This window comes from Sceloporus occidentalis, unplaced genomic scaffold (assembly GCF_023333645.1).
Source record: "Sceloporus occidentalis isolate IW3139 unplaced genomic scaffold, rSceOcc1.0.p SCAF_28, whole genome shotgun sequence".
Classification (NCBI taxonomy): Eukaryota; Metazoa; Chordata; class Lepidosauria; order Squamata; family Phrynosomatidae; genus Sceloporus; species Sceloporus occidentalis.
The window spans coordinates 5,536,281-5,561,984 of NW_028317008.1; the positions used below are offsets into that span (position 1 = coordinate 5,536,281).

The window sequence follows — 25,704 nt, forward strand, 5'->3', positions numbered from 1 at the left end:
TCACTATTGCACACTACCAAACTACTACTACTCATAATAATAATAATAATAATAATAATACAACCATATGTGATGACATGCAAATATTTATTTTGTATGTAGTTGAGGAATAAACCCAATATGTTAATCTATGTTACATCTATCATTTCTGAGATGTGAAATCACAAGCAAAACACAACATAGGTATTGTACAAAAGCCTAAATGTGTTTCTCTATATAAATAAATAGCTCTCCATTGCCATTAGCCTTCATTGAAATGATGAAGGAAATTGTATTGTGAATTTAAATATAAAAACCTTGATTTACCACAACTTACCTCCCTTTCTGTGTTTGATTTGTCCTGTTTGGTGTTTTATCCCGCCAAAAAAGACATTCAAGCATTGCTCTATGTGATTTTGTGTAAACATAAATTTACCTTGTAGCATTTTAACTACTCTGTGCCTGGAATAGTATTGCTTTGCTTTGTAAGAGATTAAAGGAAAAACAAAGTTGTCTTGATATTAATTGATAGTTAATATAAAGAAGGCGCCAGTTTAAGGTTTAAGTCTTGGAGACAGTGTTTATGGAAAGACAACATTCTTTTTCATTTAATTTTGTACAAAGCAAAATAAAATACCCCAGCATATATTTGTGCTTTGAAGGTCTTCCAATGCAGGGAGGAAGGTATGTATAATAAGCTTATTTCTTTTTTCATTAATTTGTTTTTATGCATGTATTTTGATTTGGTTAACAAACTATATGCATGAATTCATCCATTGAGAAAAAGTGTCATCTATGAGCCAGTTATACTCTGTCCATGCATCAGGTTCCTATTAGTTTCAGTGATTTTGTGAATTAAATTTTACCAGTTCTTATATTGGCCCAACTGAAGCTATCATGCTTATACAACATGTCATTAATGATTGCTTAAATTACATATTGAGTTGATAAACTCTTAGCACCCACACAAGTGAGAAATCCTACATGGGCGTCCGGGGGGGCAAGAGTGGGCACTCCACCCCCCGTTATTTGAAGAGGCCCACTGGAGCTGCAGCAAGGGCGAGACAGTAGGCTGTTTAGAGTAAGTTAACTAGACATAGGGGCACAAAAAAATACCTTGTAGCTAAAAATATTTTATTTATTTCTGTACAACTCCTGCTGGCACAGTGGTTAGTCTGCTCTCATCTAGCTGGTCTCCTCCCCTTCACTCTGGTAACTGCTTCTTCTGCACAGAGTCCCCACCTCAGCAGAGACACAATGTGCTGGCTGCAGACACAAGGTAGTTTTATTTCAAACATGTATTGCAGTTAGGGTTAGTTAATATCCCATCTTCCATGACTCTTAGCCAGTCTGGTATGTTAAGCATCATGGGAAAGTGAGTACAACTGGATTGTCAAATGTTCAATTTTATATCATTATGGATTGGCATTGCAACTGAGGTGGAATGCACATGTCATTATTCTCAGCCATCCACTTAGTTGGCTGAACATCATGACAAATGTAATAACAGCACTTTGAGTACCGAATGTTACCCCAACCACCAGAAAGTGTCCTATTTTGGTTCCAAGCATTTATCTCCATTTACTCCCCTCTAACTAAAATCTCATAATGCTACACATCAACTTTCCTTGACTGCAACTCCCACGATGTTGAGCAAGCAATAGTAGGAAGAATAGCTGGGTATTAGGGGGAGCTCCAATAACTCTTCAGTACAAACACTAACTTGATGTCTGCATCTACAATAATATTCAGCAGCCATATCACTGGCTGAACTTCATGGGAACAATACACCACACTACACTACACAGTAACTGCAGGTCCCATGAGATACAGTAAACTATTACTGGCTGAACACCTTGACATTATATTACATTTATTTATATAGCGCCAGCAGATTCCATAGTGCTGTTATAACGAGGCAGTAAAATAATTTAAAATCATACACAATAGCAAACTGGTACAAAAGTAGAAATGGGCCATGTTCTTGCGAGTTTACAATCTAGACTGGGGTAGTTGTGGATAATATTTACCACTCTAGGAATTGCAAACTAAAGTTGGCATGTTGCCCAGGTTCATGATGGTCTGAACCATGGTTATATAATTTTTCCTATTAATGGGTAAATAACATTTGCCTCCCACTAGGAAACACATCTTCTGAGCCAACTAAGGAAGGCAACAGGGATGAGGTAAGGAGGTATTGGGGTGGGAGAAGGGAATGGTGGGGAGAATATCCTCCCCTGGAAACAATCCTGCGGACACCCATGAAATCATATTATTGTAGCACATAGCCTTGAAAATGTGTCCATTTACGAAGAGAAAGTCTTTACCTAGAACTTAAATATCAATATACTAAGATTAACAAGAAAATGAAATTAAAAAGTTAACATGGGACCCTTAAGCATCATCATAAATAAAAACTTCCCATTTGCCATTATTTTACAATTTTCCAAGTATGAGGTATAATTAAATAAAACAGAGTTGTCTTTGTAATATAAAGGAATCTATATAATTTTATTTTAAAGTAAACATTGTATTTACTACAAGTAACCTCCTTTAAGATAAAGCAAGTGTAATTAGCAAACAAAACATAAAAGCACTTATATATCACTTAATATATTTTCTTAGTAATTATTCCTGATATGTGTGAAACAGTATATATATATATATATATATATATATATATATAGATATATATATATATATATATATATACTGTTTTCACAAATATATCTTCTTGTAGTATTGTGAGTATAGGAAAGACATTACTTTTGACAAAATAATAATAATAATAATGCATATCAATAGTAACATATAAATGTTTTTATATATGTATTATATAAAAAATTAGGATAAGGTTGTGTTTTAATATATATAACATTCAAACAAAGCATTTTCATTTATTTTTTCTGTGTAAGTCATACATTTTAATCCTTCAGTATATTATATGTATATATGCATCTGAACCCTTATTTAGAGCCAGACAGAAAATCAGAACATTTGCTCTAGCAAAAGTATTAACTAAAACATCACTCATGTAACAAAACTGTTATTCTTTAGCTAATCTACTGTTATTTTTTCATGGTAATTGTTTGTTCTTTATGAAATCAATGTGTAATGTGCAATGAGTAATGATGTATAAGACCTTTATTTTGTATAGGACCTTATTACTAAATAGCTAAATTCCAGAAGAGACATTTTGACCTGCTTGGCAACAGAATGATCATTAAGTGTTTTACAAAAATTATTTTGTAACAAATACAGTATTACACTATGTTGTTCTCCTTTATGCATATGCCACTTCAGGTATTCATTGCAAAGCTTGATAATCTAATCAAATCATTAACTGCTTATAGGATTATAATACAAACATATATTCATAACAACCACAAACAAATCATTATGGACACAGTAGTGGACTTCTCCTCACTCCAGCTTTCTAAGGGCACTACACAGAATCCCAAGTTCACCTAAAGGAGAGAAAAATGAAATCATCATTCATGTTCAGACAGTGGCAGAGGTGGCACAGGCAGTCTGTTTCAGGGGCAGAGGTAGCACAGGCAGGCTGCCTGTTTCAAGGGTAGAGGTGGCACAGGCAGGTTGTTTCAGGGGCACAGGCAAGCTGCTTCGGGGGCATAGGTGGCACAGTCAGGATGATTCAGGGGCAGAGGTAGCACCCCTGGATGAGTGGCACCTGCCCCCCTTGGGTATGCCACTGTTCATGCCCTCTAGTTCTTGTAACTAGAGTAAAATCAGATGACTTACCACTAATGGAGTCAGCCAGATTCTTCAGCTGCTGCATGTTGTCCAGAACCTCGATGCTTTGTGTGTAAGGGTTGTAGCGAACAGAGAAAGGACGAGGAATTGTAGCTGCAAATTTCCTATAGAAACATAATGTCCATAGCTAGATCACAAATATATACATATTTCAAACTAAATAATGCAATTATTCCAGCTTTAAGCCAATGCATTTCTTCGTCCAACAGCTTTGACATAAAAACAACGCTAAAGCCATAAAAAAATGTTTAAAAAATAAAGCCAGACTGGAGAAGCCATGTGTGAAAAACTAAGTACACCTTATGTTTCAATAGCTTTTGTAACCACATTTAGCAGCAATAACTTGAGGTAATTATTTTCTGTATGACTTTATCAGTCTCTCACACTATTTGTGGAGGAATTTTGTCCCACTCTTCTTAATAACGTTGCGTTAAATGTTTCAGATCATTAAGCAAAGTTTAGACAAAGAAACCCTGAATAAACACAGAGTGCAGTTTTTAAATGATGATTTCATGTATCCAAGGAAAAAAGCTTTTCAAACAAACCTGACGCAATGTTAAAAAGTATTTGCCCCCTTAGTTACTAAAGCAACCAATTATCCACATTCAATTGATAACTGGGTTCAATTTCACTAGACATTCCCAGGCATGATTACTGGCAGCCCTGTTGAATCTAAACAAAAAATAAATAGAACCTGTCTCGCAAAGTGAAGTAGGCTAAAAGGTCTCAAAAGGCAGCACATGATGCAGCAAACTAAAGAAATTCAAGAACAAAGTAATTGGCATCTACCAGTCTGGAAAGGTTTACAAAGCCATTTCTAAAGCTCTGAGACTCCAGTGATCCATGGTGAGAGCCATGACCTACAAATGAAGAAAAGCTGAAACAGTGGTGTAATTTCACAGGAGTGACCAGCTTACCAAAATTCCTCCAAGAGCACATCGCCGACTCATGCAAAACTGTGCAAAAATGGGACCCTTGGGAGAGTTGCAAGGCAAAAACTGCTATTGACCAAAACGAAACCCAAAGGCTTGTCTCACATTTTCCAAAACATCTTGATAACCCCCAAGACTCAAAAAGGGACAAAATTGTAACTTTTTGAAAGTCATGAGTGTCGTTACATCTGGTGTAACGTTAACACAGCATTCCGCAATGAGAACATAATGCCAACTGTCAAATGCGGTGAAGGGAGTGTTATGGTCTGGTGCTGCTTTGCTGCTTCTGGACTTGGGAGACTTGCCATAATTGATGGAACCATGAATTCTGCTCTCTACCCAAAACCCTGAAGGAGAATGTCCGGTCACCAGTTTGTGACCTAAAGCTCAAATGCAGTTGGATTATGCAGCAGGACAGTGATCAGAAGTACACAAGCAAGTCCACCTGAATGGCTCAAAACAAACAAAGTAAACTAGAGCGGCCTAGTCAAAGTCCTGAATCTGATTGTGATACTGTGTCGTGACCTTAAAAAGGCCTTCAATATGGCTAATTGAAAACATGTATGCCAAGATTTCTCCACAGTGATGTAAAAGGCTCATTGCCAGTCATCGCAAACATTTGATTGCAGTGATTGCTGCCAAGAATGGCCCAAACAGTTATCGGGTTTGGGAGGGGGGTGATTTTTCACATGGGTTACATAAGTTTTGATTGACTCTTTAATTTCAATAAGTGAAGTGATTATTAAAAAGCTGCATTCCGGCGCTCAGCATGAAACGCCGGCACCGCGACGGAGTCACGGAGAGTGAGGGCCGCCGAGCGGTTGCTGAAAACTTCACTAGCGACCGCTCGGCGCCACTGCCCGGGACTTAAATTAAAACACTGTTTTTTTTGTTTTAACTTTACTTAACATCCTCCATGTTAAAGTTAAAAAAAAACTTTATTTAACATGGAGGATGTTAAATAAAGTTAAGAAAAAAACAAAACAAAAAAACCCCGATGTTTTATTAAGTCCCAAGCAGGCGCCCCTGTTGCCATGTTGCACACCCCTAAGGCCGGCCCTGACTGTGCATGCAGTTACAGTTACTACAATCTTGAACTAAATGAGAACTAACCGTCCCTACTTTGAATAGCAGATGATATGTTATCTAAAAGTAATAAAGCAAGCAGGATACCATATGAAAAATACATTAATACGTATTTAAATAAAAAAAATAATAATTTTATGTTCTAACCCTCATAAACTCCAGCCTTTAATCATTTGGTAAATTAATTTAAAACAGATACTCCCAGATTTACCTCACTTTTTCCTTTGCATCTTCAAAACTGTCAGCAATGAAATAAACAGGTTGGAATTCTGTAATTGGATATTTTTGCACTGCAGTCTTCTCAGGTTCAAAGGGTTTAACCTCTGGTTTATCTGTCAAACAATACTGAGAAAAAAATATGCTTTTTTGTTTTACACTGTGCATGATGAAAGATAGAGCTTTTAAATATATACATGGTGTGGCTAGATATAATTGGATGCATTCTGGTTAAGAAGAAAATGGTCCATTTCTCTTGTTGTTTCTCCTTAAAATCTCATATATACCCGTTCTTTGTCAAAACATTAATTGCATAGTACTAGCAGTTCCACTTGTAGATTACTTGGTGCTGGGTTAATATTTCAAAAGAACCAATGCTTATTATATAGGTAAATAGATACATGTAGGATTTGACACTTGATAAGGCATACATTGTTGTATATGCTTATTTGCTGATAAGAGGTATTAGTTAAGTGATTTTGACTTCTAATGACAGGACTTCTCATGGATGCAGGGAAGAAAGTGCATCCTGGACGGGCATCATTCTTTGTGGGGTAATAAAAAAAAAGACATTTGTCAGACAACACACTCATGTCATGTCTAAGACACATTTTCAGGATGTTTCAAGTAGTGGCCCGAAATCTTTCAATCAAAGCCACACTGGAGGCAACTGCCCCCCTGCCCCTCTTATCAGCCCTACTCATACAATCATATCCTGTGAATAAATACATAATAGTGTCATCATATAGATGATGCAATATTTAACATTTGTGTCATAGCGTTTTCATAGTTATAAGTATACCTGCAATTCTCCAAATGACGAAAGTAGCCCAGCTCCATACGCTTTCAGCTTATCACCTTGCTTACATATTCCAAACTCTGCTGTAAACCAGTAAACCTATATAGAAGAAGGAAGATATATAATCACAGGTATATGCAAGGTAGGGCTACTTCAGTACTTTGTAAAGAGGACTTATGATCCTTCAGCTCTTGGGTATCTACATGGGTTGTTACAGAATTTTATTCTCTCTCTTTTTCTATATGTAAATGAAAATGTCCTACTCACTTGCACTCTTGTAAGAACTGTAAAAAGAGAGATGGTAAAAGAGAATAGGTGTAACTCATTTTTCAGAAACCTTAATTTTTAGTTTTTTTTACACAGTTCACAATAACTAATATGGGCAATATTCTAAATGTAATGTGTATATTAGGATGTGGTGCAAAATAAATAAACATTATATTTTCTTTATTCATTTACATTTTTTTAGAAATGTGCAGCATAAATCAAGGTTAAAATCTGTTCCAAGAAAATAACTGGTCTGCAAAGTGAAATATTTTACCGTAGCCAGCATTTCGATATACTCATCAGGAGCGCCAAGAGATGCCAATCCAATTTCCTGAAAAATGTATAATGCTTATTAAATCTTAAAAAAAATCATACAGTCAGTATAAACACCAAAATATAACAATTTAAGTAATTTAATGCAGAGTAGTATAATCCTGTTTTACATAAGATTTTATGTTTGGAAAGACCTACATTTCCTATAGTAGTATTTTGTAGTCTATAGTCTGCAGTGATCTATAATTTGAGATTAACTATGCACCTTTACATGTGCTCATCTGAATGTACTTTATTGGATCGTTCAATAACTGGAACGGTCGACCAGTTATGGATTTTTACCTGGTTAAATTGTGCATCAAAAGAGGTAGATATATTTTGGCTGATCAAAGAATATAAACCATAGAGAAAGGAAAATATAACAGTAAAAACCTAAGTAGGAAAAATCTGACTTTTTGTCTTGATAATCATTGATATTAATGGCGAAGATGACAATGATGAATTTACACAACATAAAAGTGTTATTAAATCAAAACTATACCTCTTATATACATTCTTATCTATGTAAAGGTGCAAACAAATCATAAAGAAACCGTAAAGTTAGCTATTTTGCCAAGAAAAAACTAAATACTTACTTGAGAAAACTGAGCAAAACTGGGATCAGCAAACAAAGGTGCATGCCCCAATAACTCGTGACAAATATCTCTGTTGAAAAAGGCAACAATACTTTTAATAATAACTAGTATTTATATAGCACCTTTCTCACAGTGGGACTCAAAGTGCTTTTTAGAGCACACTCATGGAATTAACCGAATTGGAATTGGTCATGTGTTTCCAAATAATCGTGTATTATAAAGAGCTGCAGAATCTGTCGGAGCTTTATAAAGTATAGTAATAATAAAAAAATAAAGAAACCCCAGAACCTTTATACCAAATACTAATCTCCTGTCTTCCATGTACTTAAAGGCTTTGGACAACAATTAAATATACTTACGGTTCAGGTGTGTACATGGGTTTTGACCAATGCCGAATATATTGCGTAGAGTGAAAAACCCTGAATGCCAATCCGGCTAGAAAATCCCGAGATGACAGCAAACCAGCAACAGGACGTAAACGGAAACCGGTGCAGGCTTTACAAGAAAAAATAAAAGGTTATTTTAAAAAAAAATTATGTCAGAGAGCTCTTTAAATTCAGCATAAGTTCTTCTTTTAATGTGATATTTCACCTCTTCTGCAGGATTTTTAGACGTTTTCTAAACTAAATGTTTTCTAACTAAATGCAGCATTAGTTATGGATGATGGACATCTTGACCAGCCACAATATCACAACATATCAACAATCTCCAGATAAAGGATGTTTTTTAGAAAGAAGATAAATCCAAGTTTTTGTCAATGCTAACCTACATTACTGTATACAGAACTGCAGGATGTATTTTTAAATAAGACCTAATCTAACAGTTTGCAATACACGTGCACGGTGTCACCTACTTTGTAGGAAGTTAGACACATCTTCAAGCTGAGGGATGTTGTTTTCATTATATCCACAGTATTCTTCCAACAATGGGAACACATGGTTATGCTCATAGCAGGCATGCGTGGGATACAGAGTTTTCAACTCCTTGTACACCGTGCCCCATGTTTTCTTTTCCTGCTCAGTGTATGTCACATGAGGAATGGGTTGACCACTGAAAACAAAGGTTATGTCTGTCTGTTATAATTATGTATATAGTATTCCACTTCCTGTTGGATAGCTGTCCCTATTTTTATTCATGCTTAATAAAAAAATGGCCTGGTAGTGTCACAATCCAAGGATTAGGAATCCTAAACTCTCATATATATAAACTACCATTCAAAAGTTTGGGGTCACTTAGAAATGTCCTTTTTGGGTGGGGGGGCACATTTTATCCATTAGAATAATATGTATTGGATCAGAAATACAGTGTAGAAGTTGTTAATGTTGTAAATGACTATTGTAGCTGCAAGCGGACACATAAGCCCTTTATCAGCGACCACCACCACTTGTGCTAACTCAAGTTTAAGTTTAAATGGCTAGTTGTAATTATGCTAGCACAGCTAGAATTTCCCTTGTTTTCCATGACCCCAAACTTTTGAACAGGTAGTATACTTATATATATCATCATTTTACACATTTGTTAAAAATGGCAGTTCATTATGTTTTGAGACTTATTATTTATTTGTACATTGTTTCAAAACGTAAAAAAATTGCTGTTGGAAATAAGACGCCTTACAGTTATAAAACGGTAGTAAAAATGATAAATAAACCATAACTAATAAAATAAATTGCAGATAGGTGGAAAGGTTTGAAGGTATATGGTAACACAACTTCATCATATCTCCTGGCCAATGGATATATAAAATCAAGGTTTTCATGGACATTATCAATGTAAAAGTTCATCATGAACATTGATCTGGTAGACCAACAGTACCATTTATAAAGGAGTGCCTTACATAACATGTAAGACACTTTATTTTAACAAAACCTCTGCAGCACTACTTATATAGAGTAAGCAGCTGGAACAGCTCAGTAAAATATGTTGATTTTTTATTACTGTTTATAGCTGAAAGCAATGTCAGCGAATTCTTTGCGCCGTGCTCGATATACTTGATCAGTGAAACCCTACAAACAAAGAGAAAAACAATTTTAATTATCATACTCATCCATCCCTATAAAACATGTATTGCTAGTTGACTCTAATGTGTCAACTAGCAATTCAGGGGTGTCTGAGGAGTCCTTGAGGGGCCTGGGCTGTTCAGAGCATATGGACAGTATGGGCGGAGGGGGGGTTCTCACGAGAGCCCAAACCATTGAAGCTCACAATGTGATCCAGGTCTGAAATCCATCACTGTACTGTCACCACTTTTATACGTAGAGATATTACACAAGTAATGAAACAGAACAACATCATTTTGTAATGCAAATGCTAATTACAGTTCTCAGAAAGAAAGGGGAAAAAAGCAGATCACACAGCAGTTTGTCATCAATACAAATTTACATGTATATTTAGATATGGAATAAATAGTAGCATGTTTATCTCCTCATCTCTTTTAGCACCCTTTTGAAATATTATTCTGAAATGATGAATCACTGTGTACAATACCTAATGCATATTGGATTAGCCACAGTACAAGTGACCAATTATCTATAATTGCTGTAGCCCAATTAAAGTAATAACACCACTTTCACAGTCTGAATTGATCCCCGTATCTTAATCAGAAATGAATATAGTTCGGGGTTTTTTTTGCTTTGTTTTCTAAAGCAATCAATAAACAGAATTGAATGCACCTGATCTTCTCATCAGATGTCTGTGATAACACATGAAATTAGGCTACTTATGATAATAATAATGCATATTTTTGGAGATATGACATCATAAAGGACAGCTTTTATTTTTCATTGCAAATGGGTGGGGACACCGTCTTACAATGTATGGCTGCTAAACCTGTTAAGGGCCGAATGATTTCCTCTGTCCATGAAGAGTATGCGGCCCGTAACTTCACAAATCACAAATTTTACATGGTGACATCTCAAATATATAAAAGATATGGTATTGGAACTGTTTCTATGATCGACAACTTATGAAGTCATCACGCCTGGCATGCAAATTACTATTAAACGTGATCATAAGTGCCTTTTTTCAGAATGGGATCTTTATCAGGCATGATGTTAGATAACACAGCAATAAGAAAATGTTTTACAAATCTCTCATTTTTCATTAACCATTTTAGTAACAACCTCTACATGGAATATGTGGTTGGCAAAGTGGACTGCATGTTGCAGAGAGTTCAGAGGAGAGCTACAAAAAGGTTTTTTAGGATAGAAATTATCAGGAAAGACTTAATATGTATAACCTGGAGGAAAGAGGAGAGATGCAATAGAAACATTTAAACACTTAAAGTGATTTAGCAAAGTACAGAAGGCAAGCTTATTTGAAAGGAGGAGCAAGTAGTCATATTACATATATATATATATTCATACTTGGAAACTCTCTGGGCTTGACCCTGGGTCTCTGGGTCACTTTCCTCTTTCTCCAGGGCATCAGAGCTTGACCAAGCCTACGTCCTGTCTTCTCCCCCTCCTAATAACTGCCAACTGGGGATACCGGTGCCCATATGGCAATCCCGTCCACTTACATGGCTACCCCCACCCAAAGCCACTCCTCAGGAGAAGTAGAGAAAGATGTCATGGTTCTCCAGAACGTAGGTATTAATATTATTTCTTGACAGGGAGAGACTTTGTTTTTCCTAAACCCAGGAGAGCCCTATTACAAATGTAATAAATGTTAACAGTTAGGTCAACAAAAAATTTGGTACATTAATGGTGCTGTGGTGAAATTCTTGGTGATATACTGTGGAGCTAAGGGTTCTTCACTTGTACCCTGCATTATAAGTTATACTGTTTTCAAATTATAATTTGTGTGGTTTTACAATATGGAGTTTTGCCCCTATTTTAGCTGCTTGCTGCAATCTGGGGATCGAAATCAGAGTTCTGCAGAAACTATAAAGAACTTTTTTTACACATTAAATATTACTTTGTATTGAAAATACTACACTATAATATTTTCGTTGTCTTCTCTTTATAGTTCTGCATCTCCAATGTTTTGTGTTTCATTACAAGTAAGCCATGAATTTAGCCATGAATTAATATTACCATTTATAAAGGAAACAGACTATTCCAAGAGTTCATTGTTCTACTATTACTGTGTGATGCATGCTACATATACTGGATAAAACTGTGAAACTTTTAAGTAAAATGATGCTTACAGGATGGTCAGAATCTAGCTCTGCTCCATAGCTCAGGATTTGATTGGCAAACTTATCCAGGTCCTGTATAGTCCTTGGAAACCATGGAACTGTAATAGAGAAATAACTAATTACTTACAAATGCAATCTCAAGTAAAGCTTTAAAAAAGTTTATGTGGTTTTAGTACTTGCTATTGCTAGTAATTAAACAATATGAAACATTAGCTATCTCTCTCCAGGTCTACCTGGCTGACCCTCTTCTAGATAATTAGCAGAAAACCGCTAACACATCAATATTTATTGGAGGTTTTTTCTTGAAACCCATAGGCTGGGTGATTGGCTAGCATGTGGATCCAGTATACTGTATATATATCCAGTATACTAACTTTGGTAATAATAGTATGTCTTTGTTTTAAATTATAAAATAAAAAAATGTTCTGGTACGGATGTATTGATTGAGATGAAAATACTCCATGACCATTGAGTATTTTGCTGAATAATCTACCCGTGATCTAAGTCCTGTAGCGTATGTTGTAGTTTTTTTCACACAAAATCAATACACAAGTTATACACTGTTATGGATAGTGGTATATTAATCCACCTTTTGTCATTTACAATGGTTAAAGTGAGGTAGAAAAGAGAGGTGGGGAAACAGAGCTGTACTTACATAGGACCAGGTCATAACTGGACCTCCTTTTGTTATGCTACTAAGTAGAGATCTTGGGCGCTTACAGAAAGATTCAACTTGAAGTCTAGGATGCAGCTTCACATTACAATCAAACACAAACTTTCATACCAACTACAGATAACATAAACTTATATACAAACATACTTTACTGCAACCTCCTCAAGCCCCAGTCTTCAGCTCAGGTGGTCTATTATGTGGCATGTAGAGGTGACATTGCTAACCTTTAACTACAGAACAGACATCCATGTTTTGACAGTGTACCAATGTGTAATAAATAGAATTATTCTACAATGTTATTCTGGTCCTCATACAAAGCTTGCATAATAAAAGAGCAGCTAGTAGCTTCCCAGTGGTGATCACCTGTTCTATTTAAATCAATATCTGGGTGAAAACTACAAGCTGAATTAGAAAATAGTTTTTGCTAGGTTGCAGGGTAATTTTAATACTTATACTTCAAGTATCCAATATGCAAACCGATTGTTATAACTGTGCAAGATCCTTTGCCTTGAAGAACATGCAGTGTAAATCTAGACCTAAACATGAAATGGATCTTAAACACAGTGTAGATGTTGTTAACATTGTAAATGACTATTGTAGCTGAAAACAGCTGATTTCTACTGGAATACATTCATAGGCGTACACAGTCCCTTCATCAGCAACCATCACTCCTGTGTTCCAATGGCATACTGCGTTCCCTAATCCAATTTTAAAAAGAAGACTGGATCATTAGAAAACTCCTTTACAATTATGTTAGCACAGGCAGGCATTTCCTATATATATGTAGTATATATAGAGAAAGATAACCACAGCTTCAGTGGCAATCTTGTGCTCACTCACTTGCAATGATATCGTTCTGATGTAGCATGGATTCTGTGGAGCTTAAAGTGGCATGAAGCAAAAAAGCAGAGCTGGAACCTAGAATCAAGGACATTTTGGAGGAAGGAGATGACAGACAGAGCAATCATTCGATGCAAATGAATAAAAACAATAAATAAGCATAAGCCAAATTATCAACCAACAAGAGAGCCATTCACAAAAGCATATTTATCTACTGCATGTACAAATGTATGTATACATACATACATACCAGAATGGTACCAATTGTAGCCATTCTGCAATAAATCAGTTACAACTAAATTAGTGCATATAAATTTAACAATTACCTTAACATATTTATGCTCAGATCACAATTGATACACTTTAAATAAACGTGTTTTTTTTATAAACAAAATCTAAATTAACACCTGATAAATTAACACATGCCTGTAAATGATTACTCAAACAAATGTTTTATATTTCATTAGCAACCATTATGTTGTTTTGTTTATTATAAATTATTGAATTGGTAAGTCGTTAAACAGGCAAAGATAGGAATGTAGCCAAATAGAGATATTTACCCATAATCCCAACATGCATTATTTGGGGAAAGCTTTAAATATTATCTTGTAAGTTAAGCAATTGAAGTTTAGAATTTTTACAAAATCAGAAAAACATTGGTCATAGATTGTATCCAATCTATGGTAAATTTAACTCTTTTTCCATCGTCACTAAATAAGGCACATACTCTAAATGGGCTGACCAGTTGGCTTGGCACGCAGCATACTCTTTGCTGCAGACCACCAACCCCAGCATTAACATAATAGAAGGAAAACCTACCACGATCTGGAAAATGGCATTTCTACCCTTGATTCTTATTGCGTATAATGCTAATTCCCTATACATTCTATAAACGATAAGAACAACCTTAGTCAAGCCAAGCTGGGGGTCCTGAGTCCAAAGGGCCAGTAAACCATAGGGTAGCGTATTTGGCAGTGCCCTGTATACCTCCCAGTATTTGCATTGACCTTCCTGGCTATATTTTACTTTACAGGCTAATTGAATTTTGTGATATTAAAGAATCTCCTTGTTGCTGTTATAGTACCATCATTATCTAACTATGATAATTAGGACCTTTTCTGACTTTAGCAACCAAGTAATTGGTTGTTTGTCTCCGGCCATGTATGGAGCTGGATATGATAAATGAACATTTTCTCAGTGAAGTATACAATGAAACTATTCATGGATGTCTCTAAAAACAGATGTCCTTTAAAACAGTCACTGTACTGTATCAGATATAGCACACAACCTATGTCCTGTTCTTGACTTGCATTATCTCCATATCCAATTTAACTTAGTTAGCCAGTACTTGATTACTTATAAATATTGGATGGCTGTCATGGTTATCATTCATATATTTAGCGTAGCAGACTGACTGTCTTCTGGATTGACTGTAAATCATAAAGCCAAGCTGGTTTAACACTGACCCTTAGTGACAACTAGAGGATGTGTGTTGTCTCTTGACCAATAAATATTGATTTGATACTTAAAGCTAAAAGGAGCCTTTTATTAGCTTGGTATGAACACCCAAGTAGTAGACAAATTAAACCAGAGGTCAGGTATCTAAATTCTGCAGTTGTGTCAAGAGAAAAAATTGACATTTTTGGAGCATGTGTACACCATCCAAGAGTCACATTTATATGCAATTATGGAATAACTTAGTTAAGCCTATGTCTCGACATTCAACATTATTAGAAGGACCCTAAGGGTTTCCTTAAGTGACATGTGAGTTCAAATATGTAGACAAAAATGCTCAAAGCTGTCAAATGCTTGTGCCAATGTCTAAGAAAGGCTGACTAGATAGAATGTTGTGAAGCCTTTGACGTGATTTTTTTAAAAAAACCCATTATATTCATTATCAACCTTTTAAAATGCAAAAAAGTAAAAAAAAATGTATTGAAGGAAATTGAATACAAATAATGGAATATTTTTATTTGATAAATATGGAGTAATACCTCTGTTTTAAATTAATCCTAAAACGTAACCGTTTCACATAGTTAAAAATGTTAATATAATCTGATGATCTTTTGTCGTCTGGAAGGATCATTTAGCTATATATGAAAATACAAATTAGCGAACACTGCCCTGATATGGCATTACAGTAGCCTGCTTAGGATGTTGTTTGCTACTGCAGATCCTGTGCATAATTAAATTTAAGCGTGCATGTGGAATAAGAGGATGAATGGGATATTTGTTCAGCAGAGATATAAACAATTTTGGTTTGAGTTTAGTAACATGTATGCATTGTGCAACATAAGGAAATCCAATACCGGATGGGAAAAATAAATGAAAAGAAATAAACATGTTTTTTTGTTATTTAGGTCATGGTAACCCAATAACAGCTGCCTGCCATTAATTATGCTTCAAAAATTAAACAAAATATGTTAACAGAAGGGGAAGTTTCATACTTGCCATATTTATCTTTATTTTATTTTTTTTGTGACGATATACACTTATTTAAAGTATTCCTTCAGGTTTCAAATGTGGTGTTCTGTATTTACAGTATTGCATCAATTAATTCTAAGAAGGCTTTTCTTTTAATGAAACTTTGTAAATATACTAAGTGGGAGAGAGGTGGAGAAAAACAACACTACGGGGTTTATTCACTAAACTGCGACCATAACCTATACATTATGCGGAGCCAACCTCAATGAATGCATCATATGACAAAGGTTGAATTACCCATGGATCAATTATACTTAAGCCTAAAACTTTAATTGAATCCAGTCCTATTATTTTCTCACCAGCAACTCATATGTATCATTTTATATAAAACTGTTTATTTTGTGATGATTTGTTTTTCTCAACAGTAAGTATTTGACTGTAGTTAGTAAATGATATAGTCTTTCCTCATTAATTAGTGCATAGTTATGCTTATACATATGTTAATAATATATCTACTTCACTAAACTGTATTGTGGAATAATGGGGAAAAGTGAGGTATATGTGAGAGCGTAAGTAAAAGGGGATTTTGAATCTGTCTGTTAGATGTTGATGAACTGTCTATCTAATGAATAGGTAGCCCTTTGGGCATTTTGTCTGATGGCTTGCCTTTTTTTATTATGGACTACATTTTTAAATATAACATAAATAGTCACAGGCATCTGTGTAACCTTGGAATTGCTAGCAGATATATATATATAACCCTGTCCACAATGCCAAAGCAGCGGCCACTGATTGGAACTGCAACATGCAGTCATTTAGTTCCTTAGAATATGGAAATAAGGGAATAAGAAAGCATGCACATTCTCAGATGCACATACATGCACATTTGTGGCATGCATAGGTATCACGCATATTTAGTATATGGTTAACTGGTGAACGTATACTGTATGAATACTTTCTGTGAATGAGCCTGTGATTGTTGTAGACTAAAACATCTGTTATGCTCAGATATCCAGTGGTTGATTGAGAATGATAATACATGCTTACTTCTATATCAGCAAAAAATGAGAATTAACAGAAATCATGAAAAAGACAAAAGCTTCTTAATTGTGCGAACATCTGGTTGGTTTGGAATCATGTGTTAGGTTTATCTAAATCGTGGTTGTTCAAACAAAGTCCATCATCCAGCAATGTGAGATACCAGTCACTGGGTCATGCCATCATTGGCATGTAGTACTCACCTCTTTCTAATTGCTGGGTCACAGGAAAAACAGTATAACACACTGATTTAGATTCTATCGACCCATTTAATGGATTTCTCGAAATGTGATGTATGAAATTGAGTGTTGTAAAAGTAAACCTGCACACAGTGTTCATATAATCTCACCAGCATCCTTTTTCTTGTCTCTGGAAAGTTCATGTACAGTTGCTCCAATGTCATGTCTCAGACACCTGACAATCTCATCTAGTGCAGGAATGCTCTTGTTGTCTAAGTTGATGAAGAACTGGTATTCATCTTTGTTTAGACGAGAAGGTCTGGACTCTATGTGTGTCAAGCTAACATCTCTTTCCTGAAATGTAATAGGACATTAGTACAGCAAGGTTAAAAATTCTATGAATGTATATATATATATATATATATATATATATATATAACATCCAAAAATAGTTACCGGCACTCCAGGGACTTCTTTAAATAATCACTCCAGAAACTGCAGTTTCCTAATCAACGTTTCAGTCTGTTTATTAGACTTTCATCAGGACATCTATCATTATTATCTTCCTCTTTCATTATGTCCTGATGAAAGTCTAATAAACAGACTGAAACGTTGATTAGGAAACTGCAGTTTCTGGAGTGATTATTTAAAGAAGTCCCTGGAGTGCCGGTAACTATTTTTGGATGTTATATGATTTGCTGTTGCAGCTACTTGGCACCGGGCTAAAAAAGTGGTGATTGGTGTGCAATTGTTAATTTTGGACTTTATATATATATATATATATATATATATATATATATATATATATATATCACACACTTGGACATTTAAGCTAAGTGTGACATTTTATTGAAAGTGCATGTTTAAATCAAACACTTGCCCCATCTAGTGGTTATAGTAGTAACACACACTCTTGAGAAAGGCTCATTGTTAGCCGAAACGTTGGTCCTTTACTAAGCCAATAAACTTTATAAAAAGTTGAGTGCATCAACTTTATTTGCATGCTGTATATACTTTTTGGATTGTTAGCACCCGGGCATATTACAACTATAATACCATATCTTTTGTATATATATATATATATATATATATATATATATACCAAGAGGAACAGAGCGAGAAAAATGTTTCTCAATGCTGCATGTGGAATTTCCTGATGGCTCTGCGGAAGCATGAAACTATATTTCTAGGTTACTTTTAAATCCATGTGTGCAAATCTTGGAAAACATTTATACAATTATTGCTCAAACATATATTTGTATAAAAACAACCAGGGAAATACCATTTATGGCTTATTGAGTACATTCCTGCTTACTGATCCTTTCTATTCCACAACCTTTTCACCATCGTTTTGTGACTTCTCTATGACATTTTTTGGATTCTTATTTAAATCACATTGCATGTTGAATAAAATGAGGAATTGGTTGATGTGATGATTGCACTAGTTTTACATAATACCAAACAGTATTGTGTGTAAATGTGTAACATGCAGTCTTTGTTACTTCTTTGAGTGAAAAAAGAAAGAGCAAGTGAAAAAAAGAAAGAGCAAGTGAAAAAAGAAAGAGCAAGTAAAAACAGAAGGGGCGGATGCTCATCCTGGGGAACTATTGGTCGGCTGATAGTTGTGCTACTCCAACAGTATATAAATCAATATGTTTGGTGAAGGTGGGATCCACCCTCTAATGAATTGCTTAAGCCATGGCGTGTGTTCAAAAGCCATCTGTAGCTTATTATTAACAAACACGTGATCATATCCTCCCCTTCTATTAAATATAACATCAGAAGGAAAACACAAATGACCCATGATATTACAACACCAATCATTAACCAAAGAGTCAGAGAACTGAGAACGTACATTATACATGAGTACATTCATGATTTATATATCTGTCACAAATTTAGTTCATCAATATTATTTGATATTGTAGAATACTAATATTCTACAATATCAAATTGAGGGAAACTCGAAAACTTGATAGAGCCATTATTTTTTTTTCTATATGAAGTAGTAGTTGCAATTAATAGTCAGCCAGTGGTCAGATGCATTCTTATAGCTGGTATGTAGATTATACTAAGGGTTAAATTATTTAAAAAAATTAATTTGTTCTAACAAAGGCACTGTCCTGGGAGAAACATATGTGAACTCTTTGTTTGACATCTAAACAGTGAAGCTCACTGACATAACAGTATGTGCACATACCCTAGATAATAATTACTAGCCCCAGAAAATAGGCAGAACAGGGTCAATCAACAAAAAAAGCTGTCCTCATGTGGCGTGCTGTGGGTATTGTGGAAGTACTCAAAAGAAACAAGAATAATGCAGAAGTATTCACTGAAAAAATAGAGCTGCAGAAATATTTATCTTCCTCTGTGAATCCATCTTCAATATTCTGGCCTCTTGGAGTCCTTACGCAAAAGGGACTCACGGCATGCCTCATGGGGTAGAGGGTATGTGGTAAGGCGCCACCCTTTTGCGGAAGTACCTAGATAACAAAGCTGATACCGGGGAGAAGCGGACAAAGAAAGAAGGAGAAGGTAGGGATACATTAGGAGAGAGAGTGTGAGAGAGTGAGAAAGAGTGTGAGAGCAACGAAAGCAAGGAAATGCAAATGAACAGTAGCGTACCTAGCGGGGGGCGGGGGGGCGGTCCGCACCGGGTGCCGCTCATCAGGGGGGTGCCAACTTGCCGGCACCCCTCCAGAGACGGACAGTAATGTCCGCCGCTGGAGGAGCAGGCTCGCAAGGGAGCGGTATCGGAGGTCTTTAACAGACCTCCGGCTCCCTTGAGTGATTTTAAGCCTGTTCAAGGATCTCCCTTGAACCCGGCTTAACATCACTCAAGGGAGCCGGAGGTCTGTTAAAGACCTCCGATACCGCTCCCTTGCGAGCCGCGCGGCAACTGCTGCTGTGCACCAAGGTTTGTTGTCAGATCCCGGCGCACAACACTGAAGCCGCGCCCACCGCTGTCCGTGCCCTCTGAACCGGAAGAAGACAGAAGAACTGAAGAAGAGGAGCGAAGAGAAGGAAAAGGAGCTGTAAGGAGAAAAGAGGAAAGGTAGGAAAGCATTCAGTGAGAGTGACAGTGACAGTGAGAGTGGATTGGTATATGTGTGGATTGGTATATGTGTGGATTGGTATATTTGCGGATTAGTATATGTGTGGATTAGTATATGTGTGGACTGGTATATGTGTGGACCAGTATATTTGTGGATTGGTATGTGTGGATTAGTATATGTGTGGATTGGTATATGTGTGGATTGGTATATGTGTGGATTGGTATATGTGTGGATTAGTGTATGTGTGGATTGGTATGTGTGGATTGGTAAGTGTGTGAGAGTGATGGGTGTTATGCTGTACCATTTCCAATGTATTTTTCATTATATAATTATGCTCTAAAGTACATCATAACTCCCATCACTCTATACTGTTCCATACAGTGGCAGAGCTGGGAGACAGAGGCCTTGCACCCCCACCGCAGGACTCCTGAAAGGTAAGTGAACTTCAAAGAGGGAGAGGGTAGATAGTTAGGAGGGGGTAGATAGGGAGAAGGGAGTGAGGGCAATCATACTCCTATCATGCCAAGTCTACGAGTACATCCTGGAATCTGGGTATGCCTGGGCATGATAGGAATGTGATTGCTGTTAACAATCGTATATATATATATATATATATATATATATATATATATATATATATATATTGTTTTGTCCTATTTTGGTGTGTTACTTACTTTAAATAAAAGTGTTAGATTTTTTTTATGGTGTGGGGGGGTCATATTCGGTTTCGGCCAGGTAAATGCTGCATTTTCGGTTTCAGTCCAGAATTTGTTTCTGTGCATCCCTAAGCCAGACAATGAAGTGGTAGTCCTACACCAAATCAATGTTTGGCTTAGTATATAGTGATAGGAGTTATGCTGCACTATTGTCAATGTCTGGCTCAATGTATAGTGATAGGGATTACGCTGTACCACCATCAATGTGTGCCTCACTATATAGTGATAGGTGTTATGCTGTACCACCGTCAATTTCTGCCTCAGTATATAGTGGTAGGTGTTATGCTGTACCACCATCAATGTGTGCCTCAGTATATAGTGATAGGTGTTATGCTGTACCACCGTCAATTTCTGCCTCAGTATATAATGATAACAGTAATGCTGTACCACCTTCAGTGTCTGCGCCGGTATATAACGGTAGAAGCTATGCAGTTTTAAAGTGTGTGGGGGGGTGGCACATAGATGATCCGCCCCAGGTGCCAAATACTCTAGGTACGCCCCTGCAAATGAAGATTCTGAGCTCTCTGCTTCATTTTCATTTGTTTCAATGGGGGTCTCTTCTTATTTTTGGACATTTATATGAATCATCGAAATTGGTAAATTTTGTTAAAATTTGTATGAATCCGAGTGCACAAGTCTACAGCACACCAAATGCATACTGGTCCCCCAAAAGAAGATGCCTTGAGGCGGCAAAACACTACACCTGTCAAGTGCTGTCTTGGACCCGCTAGGAATCATGTAATGGCCAGCTCTGGATGTGTGTGAACATGGCCTATTTTTGTCAGTGTTAATATAAATGCAATGTCATACTATTCTCTGCTTCTGTTTACAAGTCTTTAAAAAAACATGTTAACCTGTCTGATAAGAGTCAGCATTTGTTTACTGGCCAGAGAAATATAGTCAGGTGGATATGATGACCAATTTTAGTGTCCTTGTATAATGTTTGAATAGTTAGAATACAAACATTAACATGTTGAACATTATCCTGTCTGCCATGTATCATATGTGCAGGATGTGCAGGAGAACAAGCTTTGAGAAAAAAAATGAATATATATTAAATTTGGGAACATATGCCAGGGGTGTCCAAGTTGTTTCTGCAGTGGGCCGCTTCATCAGAATTGTATACGTGCGCGGGCCGCACTCATTTTTCACTGTGAGAATATATGGCCTTTAATAAGATATGCAGATTAAAATAAAGTAAATGACACAAAACCTTTACTTTTCCTCTCACTGATTTCTGGGATTTCTGGGCCTACAAATTCAGGATTCTGGATAAGTAAAAATAAAATAGTTCTATTTATTTTAAGGATTCACTAAAAAGAAAATTCTGGACCAAAACCGAAAATTCAGGGTTCACTTAGCCGAAACTGAAAATGACCCCCCCCCCACATTTTAATAAAAGTAAGTTACACACCAAAAGTGTACAAAAAAATTCTATATTATGATTGTTAACAGCAATCTCAGGCATACCCAGATTCCAGCATGTACTGGTTCGCTGGGCATTGTATTTTTTGTCCAATTTTAGTGTGTAACCACACTTTTATTAAAAGTAACACACCACAATTGGACAAAAAAATCAACAATATGACTTTGCATGATAGGAGTGTGAGTACATGCTGGTACAGGGTGACTGTAAGTGGAGACCCCATACTGCTGGCAGCATCAATACACAAGGGGGGCAGCTAGCCAGGTTTCAGCATGTACTGGCTGACTTAGCATGATAGGAGTGTGATTGCTAACAGCAATCACAGTCCCATCATGCCTAGGTTCCAGCACTTACACATCCATGCTATCACACACACACTCATTCATTCACACATTCATTCACACATTCATTCCCTCACAGGCATACTCATTCAAACAACCTCCCCCACCCCCTTACCTACTACAGCTCTCGATGCCGCTCACAGACTTCAGTAGGGGGCGCGGCCTCCCTCGTTCTCCCCACAGAGGTGGCAGGACTGGAGCAGAGAATAGACCCTCCCACAAGTAAGCGGCAGGGCTTGTGATTATGTGATCCTGGCTGCCGATCTCACGCGGGCTGCACCTCGAGTTCACACGGGCCGCATTTGGCCCGCGGGCCGCATGTTGGACGCCCCTGGCATATGCTATTCCATCTGTGCTAAGTTATTACAGCACTTGCCAGCCACTATCAACCATATTGTACATCCTATAAATGCCTAAACCTTTCTGAGCCATTATAACTACTGCAAACCTCAATGGAAGGCAGCAGAGTTTCAGGGAAACAATGACAAAGGAAGGAGGTTAGGAAGGGACAGTATGACAATAGTAGGACATTAAGATGATAAAGTAGGCAGTATGAGGGCATAGGGGGTAAATGAAATATCTTAGAAATGCAAGAATGATGTTTAAAATGAGAAAAGACATTTTGAAGACAAAGGGGTAAATAAAAGAGGTATGGCAGAAAGAGATGTTCAAATAATAAGGACAAAGTAGGACTAAAAGGTTTAGACATCTTTGAGGAGGATTAATAGTAATTTTTGCCAAGAAAATAACTTAGAAGGGTAATGGCTGAAAATGTGAAAAGTGGAATACAAGATAAGTATGAAGACTATCATGAAAAAAACATATTCTTACCTCAAATATGCGCAAGACTCTGGCTAATGCTCCAACTTCTTCTTTTAGTGTAAAGATCAAAGAAATTCTATTATCTTTTGTACTTTCTTCGATATAGTTTGACTCCTGTAATTAATAACATTAAACAAATACATAAATAAATATGAGTTATGTACAATGTGGTGAAATAGGTTATGTGGCAAATGTTAAGAAAAGACACATCTGTGACACACATGACCCACTTTAAGCTTTCCATCTAAGCAGGTACCGTTATGACAAATCATCAAAGCAAATTTTTTTTTAGACATATTACCGTACTTATATTACTTAGAAAAAGTCAATATCATTCTAGAAATGGGGTCTGTACATAATACTTTAAGTAAGGTCTGACTAGAGATCTGCAAAGTGGCAAAACCATTCCCCCTATATGAGTTGTATAGGCCAGACCTCCCTTACAAAAAATGACTGCAGTTTCTTGGACATGAAAAAACTGCAATACTGCACTTTTACTGCAGTATTACTGCACATTTACTGCAGTTTTACTGCATTTGTACTTCACTGTACTGCAGTTTTACTGCAGTTATTTTTGTAAGGAAGTACAAATGCAATAAAGCTACAGTACATTGAAGTACAACTGTAGGTTTGCAATATAATGACGTAAAAGTGCAGTAAATGTGCAGTAATACTGCAGTAAATGTGCATTACAGTTGCACTTTTCCTGAATTTAACAATTCTGTATTCTTGGTACTAGAATACAGATCTTACTGATTTTAAACATTAGGATTGTTTACATGCTGGATAAACAAGCAAAACAAACAAGCTAGACAGCTATACGGTTTACATCTTTGTAGCATTTTCCATTAAAATATAAGTGCATATGTGAATTTTTCACATTAGTCTCCCTATACTTTTTTAATAAAATGTAAAATGTAGAAAAAGACAATAAAGACTTTATCATAAGTCTCACAGAAAGTACTTACAAAATATTTCTGTTTGGCTTATTTTAATTAAAGCAATATCTTTTGTTTCCAATGGCAAGCTCGCTGACAGTAAATTAAACTTTTTATATTATTTAATTACAGCCAGGTTTTGAAGATATTAATGTCTTACGTATATCCCCAAATTTACAAACTCATCTTCAAAAGTTATTGTAGGACATAAGAGTAAATTGTACAAAGTCAGTTAGCCATGTAAAGACCATATGCTCAGGGCAAGAGCATTATTGCACATGACAAATATGCTCTGGACAATATGTAGGAAAGAAAATGTTTGCAATAAAAAAAAAAAAAGTTTTTAATACAAATAAAAGTGTAACATTGTCAATGGATTAAATGTATATGAATTATTTTAAGGTTTATGCACATTACATAGACCATAATGATTACATTGTCAAAACACTATGCTGGATCTTTCATCAGTAAGCTTGAATCACACATTATACAGGGTCTACTTGGCCTTTTTTGCTGATGAAACCTGCTAATGTTGCCCCTTCATAATGAATATTTACGTTATGGAGCTGAAAACTATCCTGACAACTCTCCCTTGCATAAACCCCAGAGTATACCTGCCTGACAGATGGAGAACAACCTTGTTAAAGAATACAACTATTTATGAAATGTATTTTTGTGCTAAACAGATGTACGCATGCAAAAATCCAGTATAGTCCACTTACATAAGTATGTCCTCCATTCATTTTGCAGGTATCTGCATTCATCTCGTTGGTGTTTTGGAATGATCAACGTTGTACAAGTGAAAAAGCTCAAAAGTCGGTCAACGCACCTGAGTTCTGACTGAAGTCTGAAATGTCAATGTTGTTGACAGTATATAAAGCCTTGCAAATTTTTTACACAGCAACAACTTCAAACACCCACTATCCCATTCCCTGCGAATCCCTGCTTTGCATTAGGGGGTGCTGCCTTCACGTGACTTTCGAGATCCCACCTCACACCTCCAGCCACCGCCTTCTCATGGTATTCAGCTGCAGACATGGAAGGCCACACGTGGTTCCCATCAAGACAACAAACTACAGTCTCCATGGGCTCTGGGACTTTTTTTGATGTTCTGCAAAAGGGTTTTCAAAAACATGTGGCTTGCATCAATTT

At 36.3% G+C, this 25,704-nt stretch overlaps 1 protein-coding gene across 1 annotated transcript; it reads right to left on the bottom strand.

Moving 5' to 3' along the window:
* Window positions 1-3,402: 3,402 nt before the first annotated feature.
* Window positions 3,403-25,316, bottom strand: LOC149299730 (phenylalanine-4-hydroxylase-like). The gene is made up of 13 exons (XM_089486076.1): window positions 25,275-25,316; window positions 23,624-23,728; window positions 17,424-17,607; window positions 12,109-12,197; window positions 9,897-9,964; window positions 8,815-9,011; window positions 8,321-8,456; window positions 7,962-8,031; window positions 7,328-7,384; window positions 6,790-6,885; window positions 5,983-6,116; window positions 3,742-3,857; window positions 3,403-3,446 (listed from the first exon to the last, which is right to left on the bottom strand). Exons 1-13 carry the CDS (start codon window positions 25,314-25,316, stop codon window positions 3,403-3,405), a joined length of 1,338 nt encoding a protein of 445 aa, XP_089342202.1.
* Between the last annotated feature and the right edge of the window lie 388 nt (window positions 25,317-25,704).

What these genes read in the sequence shown, in the direction of transcription:
- LOC149299730 (XM_089486076.1), bottom strand. Translation starts at nt 25,316, where the DNA reads ATGAATGCAGATACCTGCAAAATGAATGGAGGACATACTTAT. An exon ending in TGTGTCTAACTTCCTACAAA is followed by an intron (nt 8,457 to 8,814) that starts GTAGGTGACACC and finishes TTTCTTGTAAAG; the next exon opens with CCTGCACCGGTTTCCGTTTA. An exon ending in CCCATGTACACACCTGAACC is followed by an intron (nt 8,032 to 8,320) that starts GTAAGTATATTT and finishes CTTTTTCAACAG; the next exon opens with AGATATTTGTCACGAGTTAT.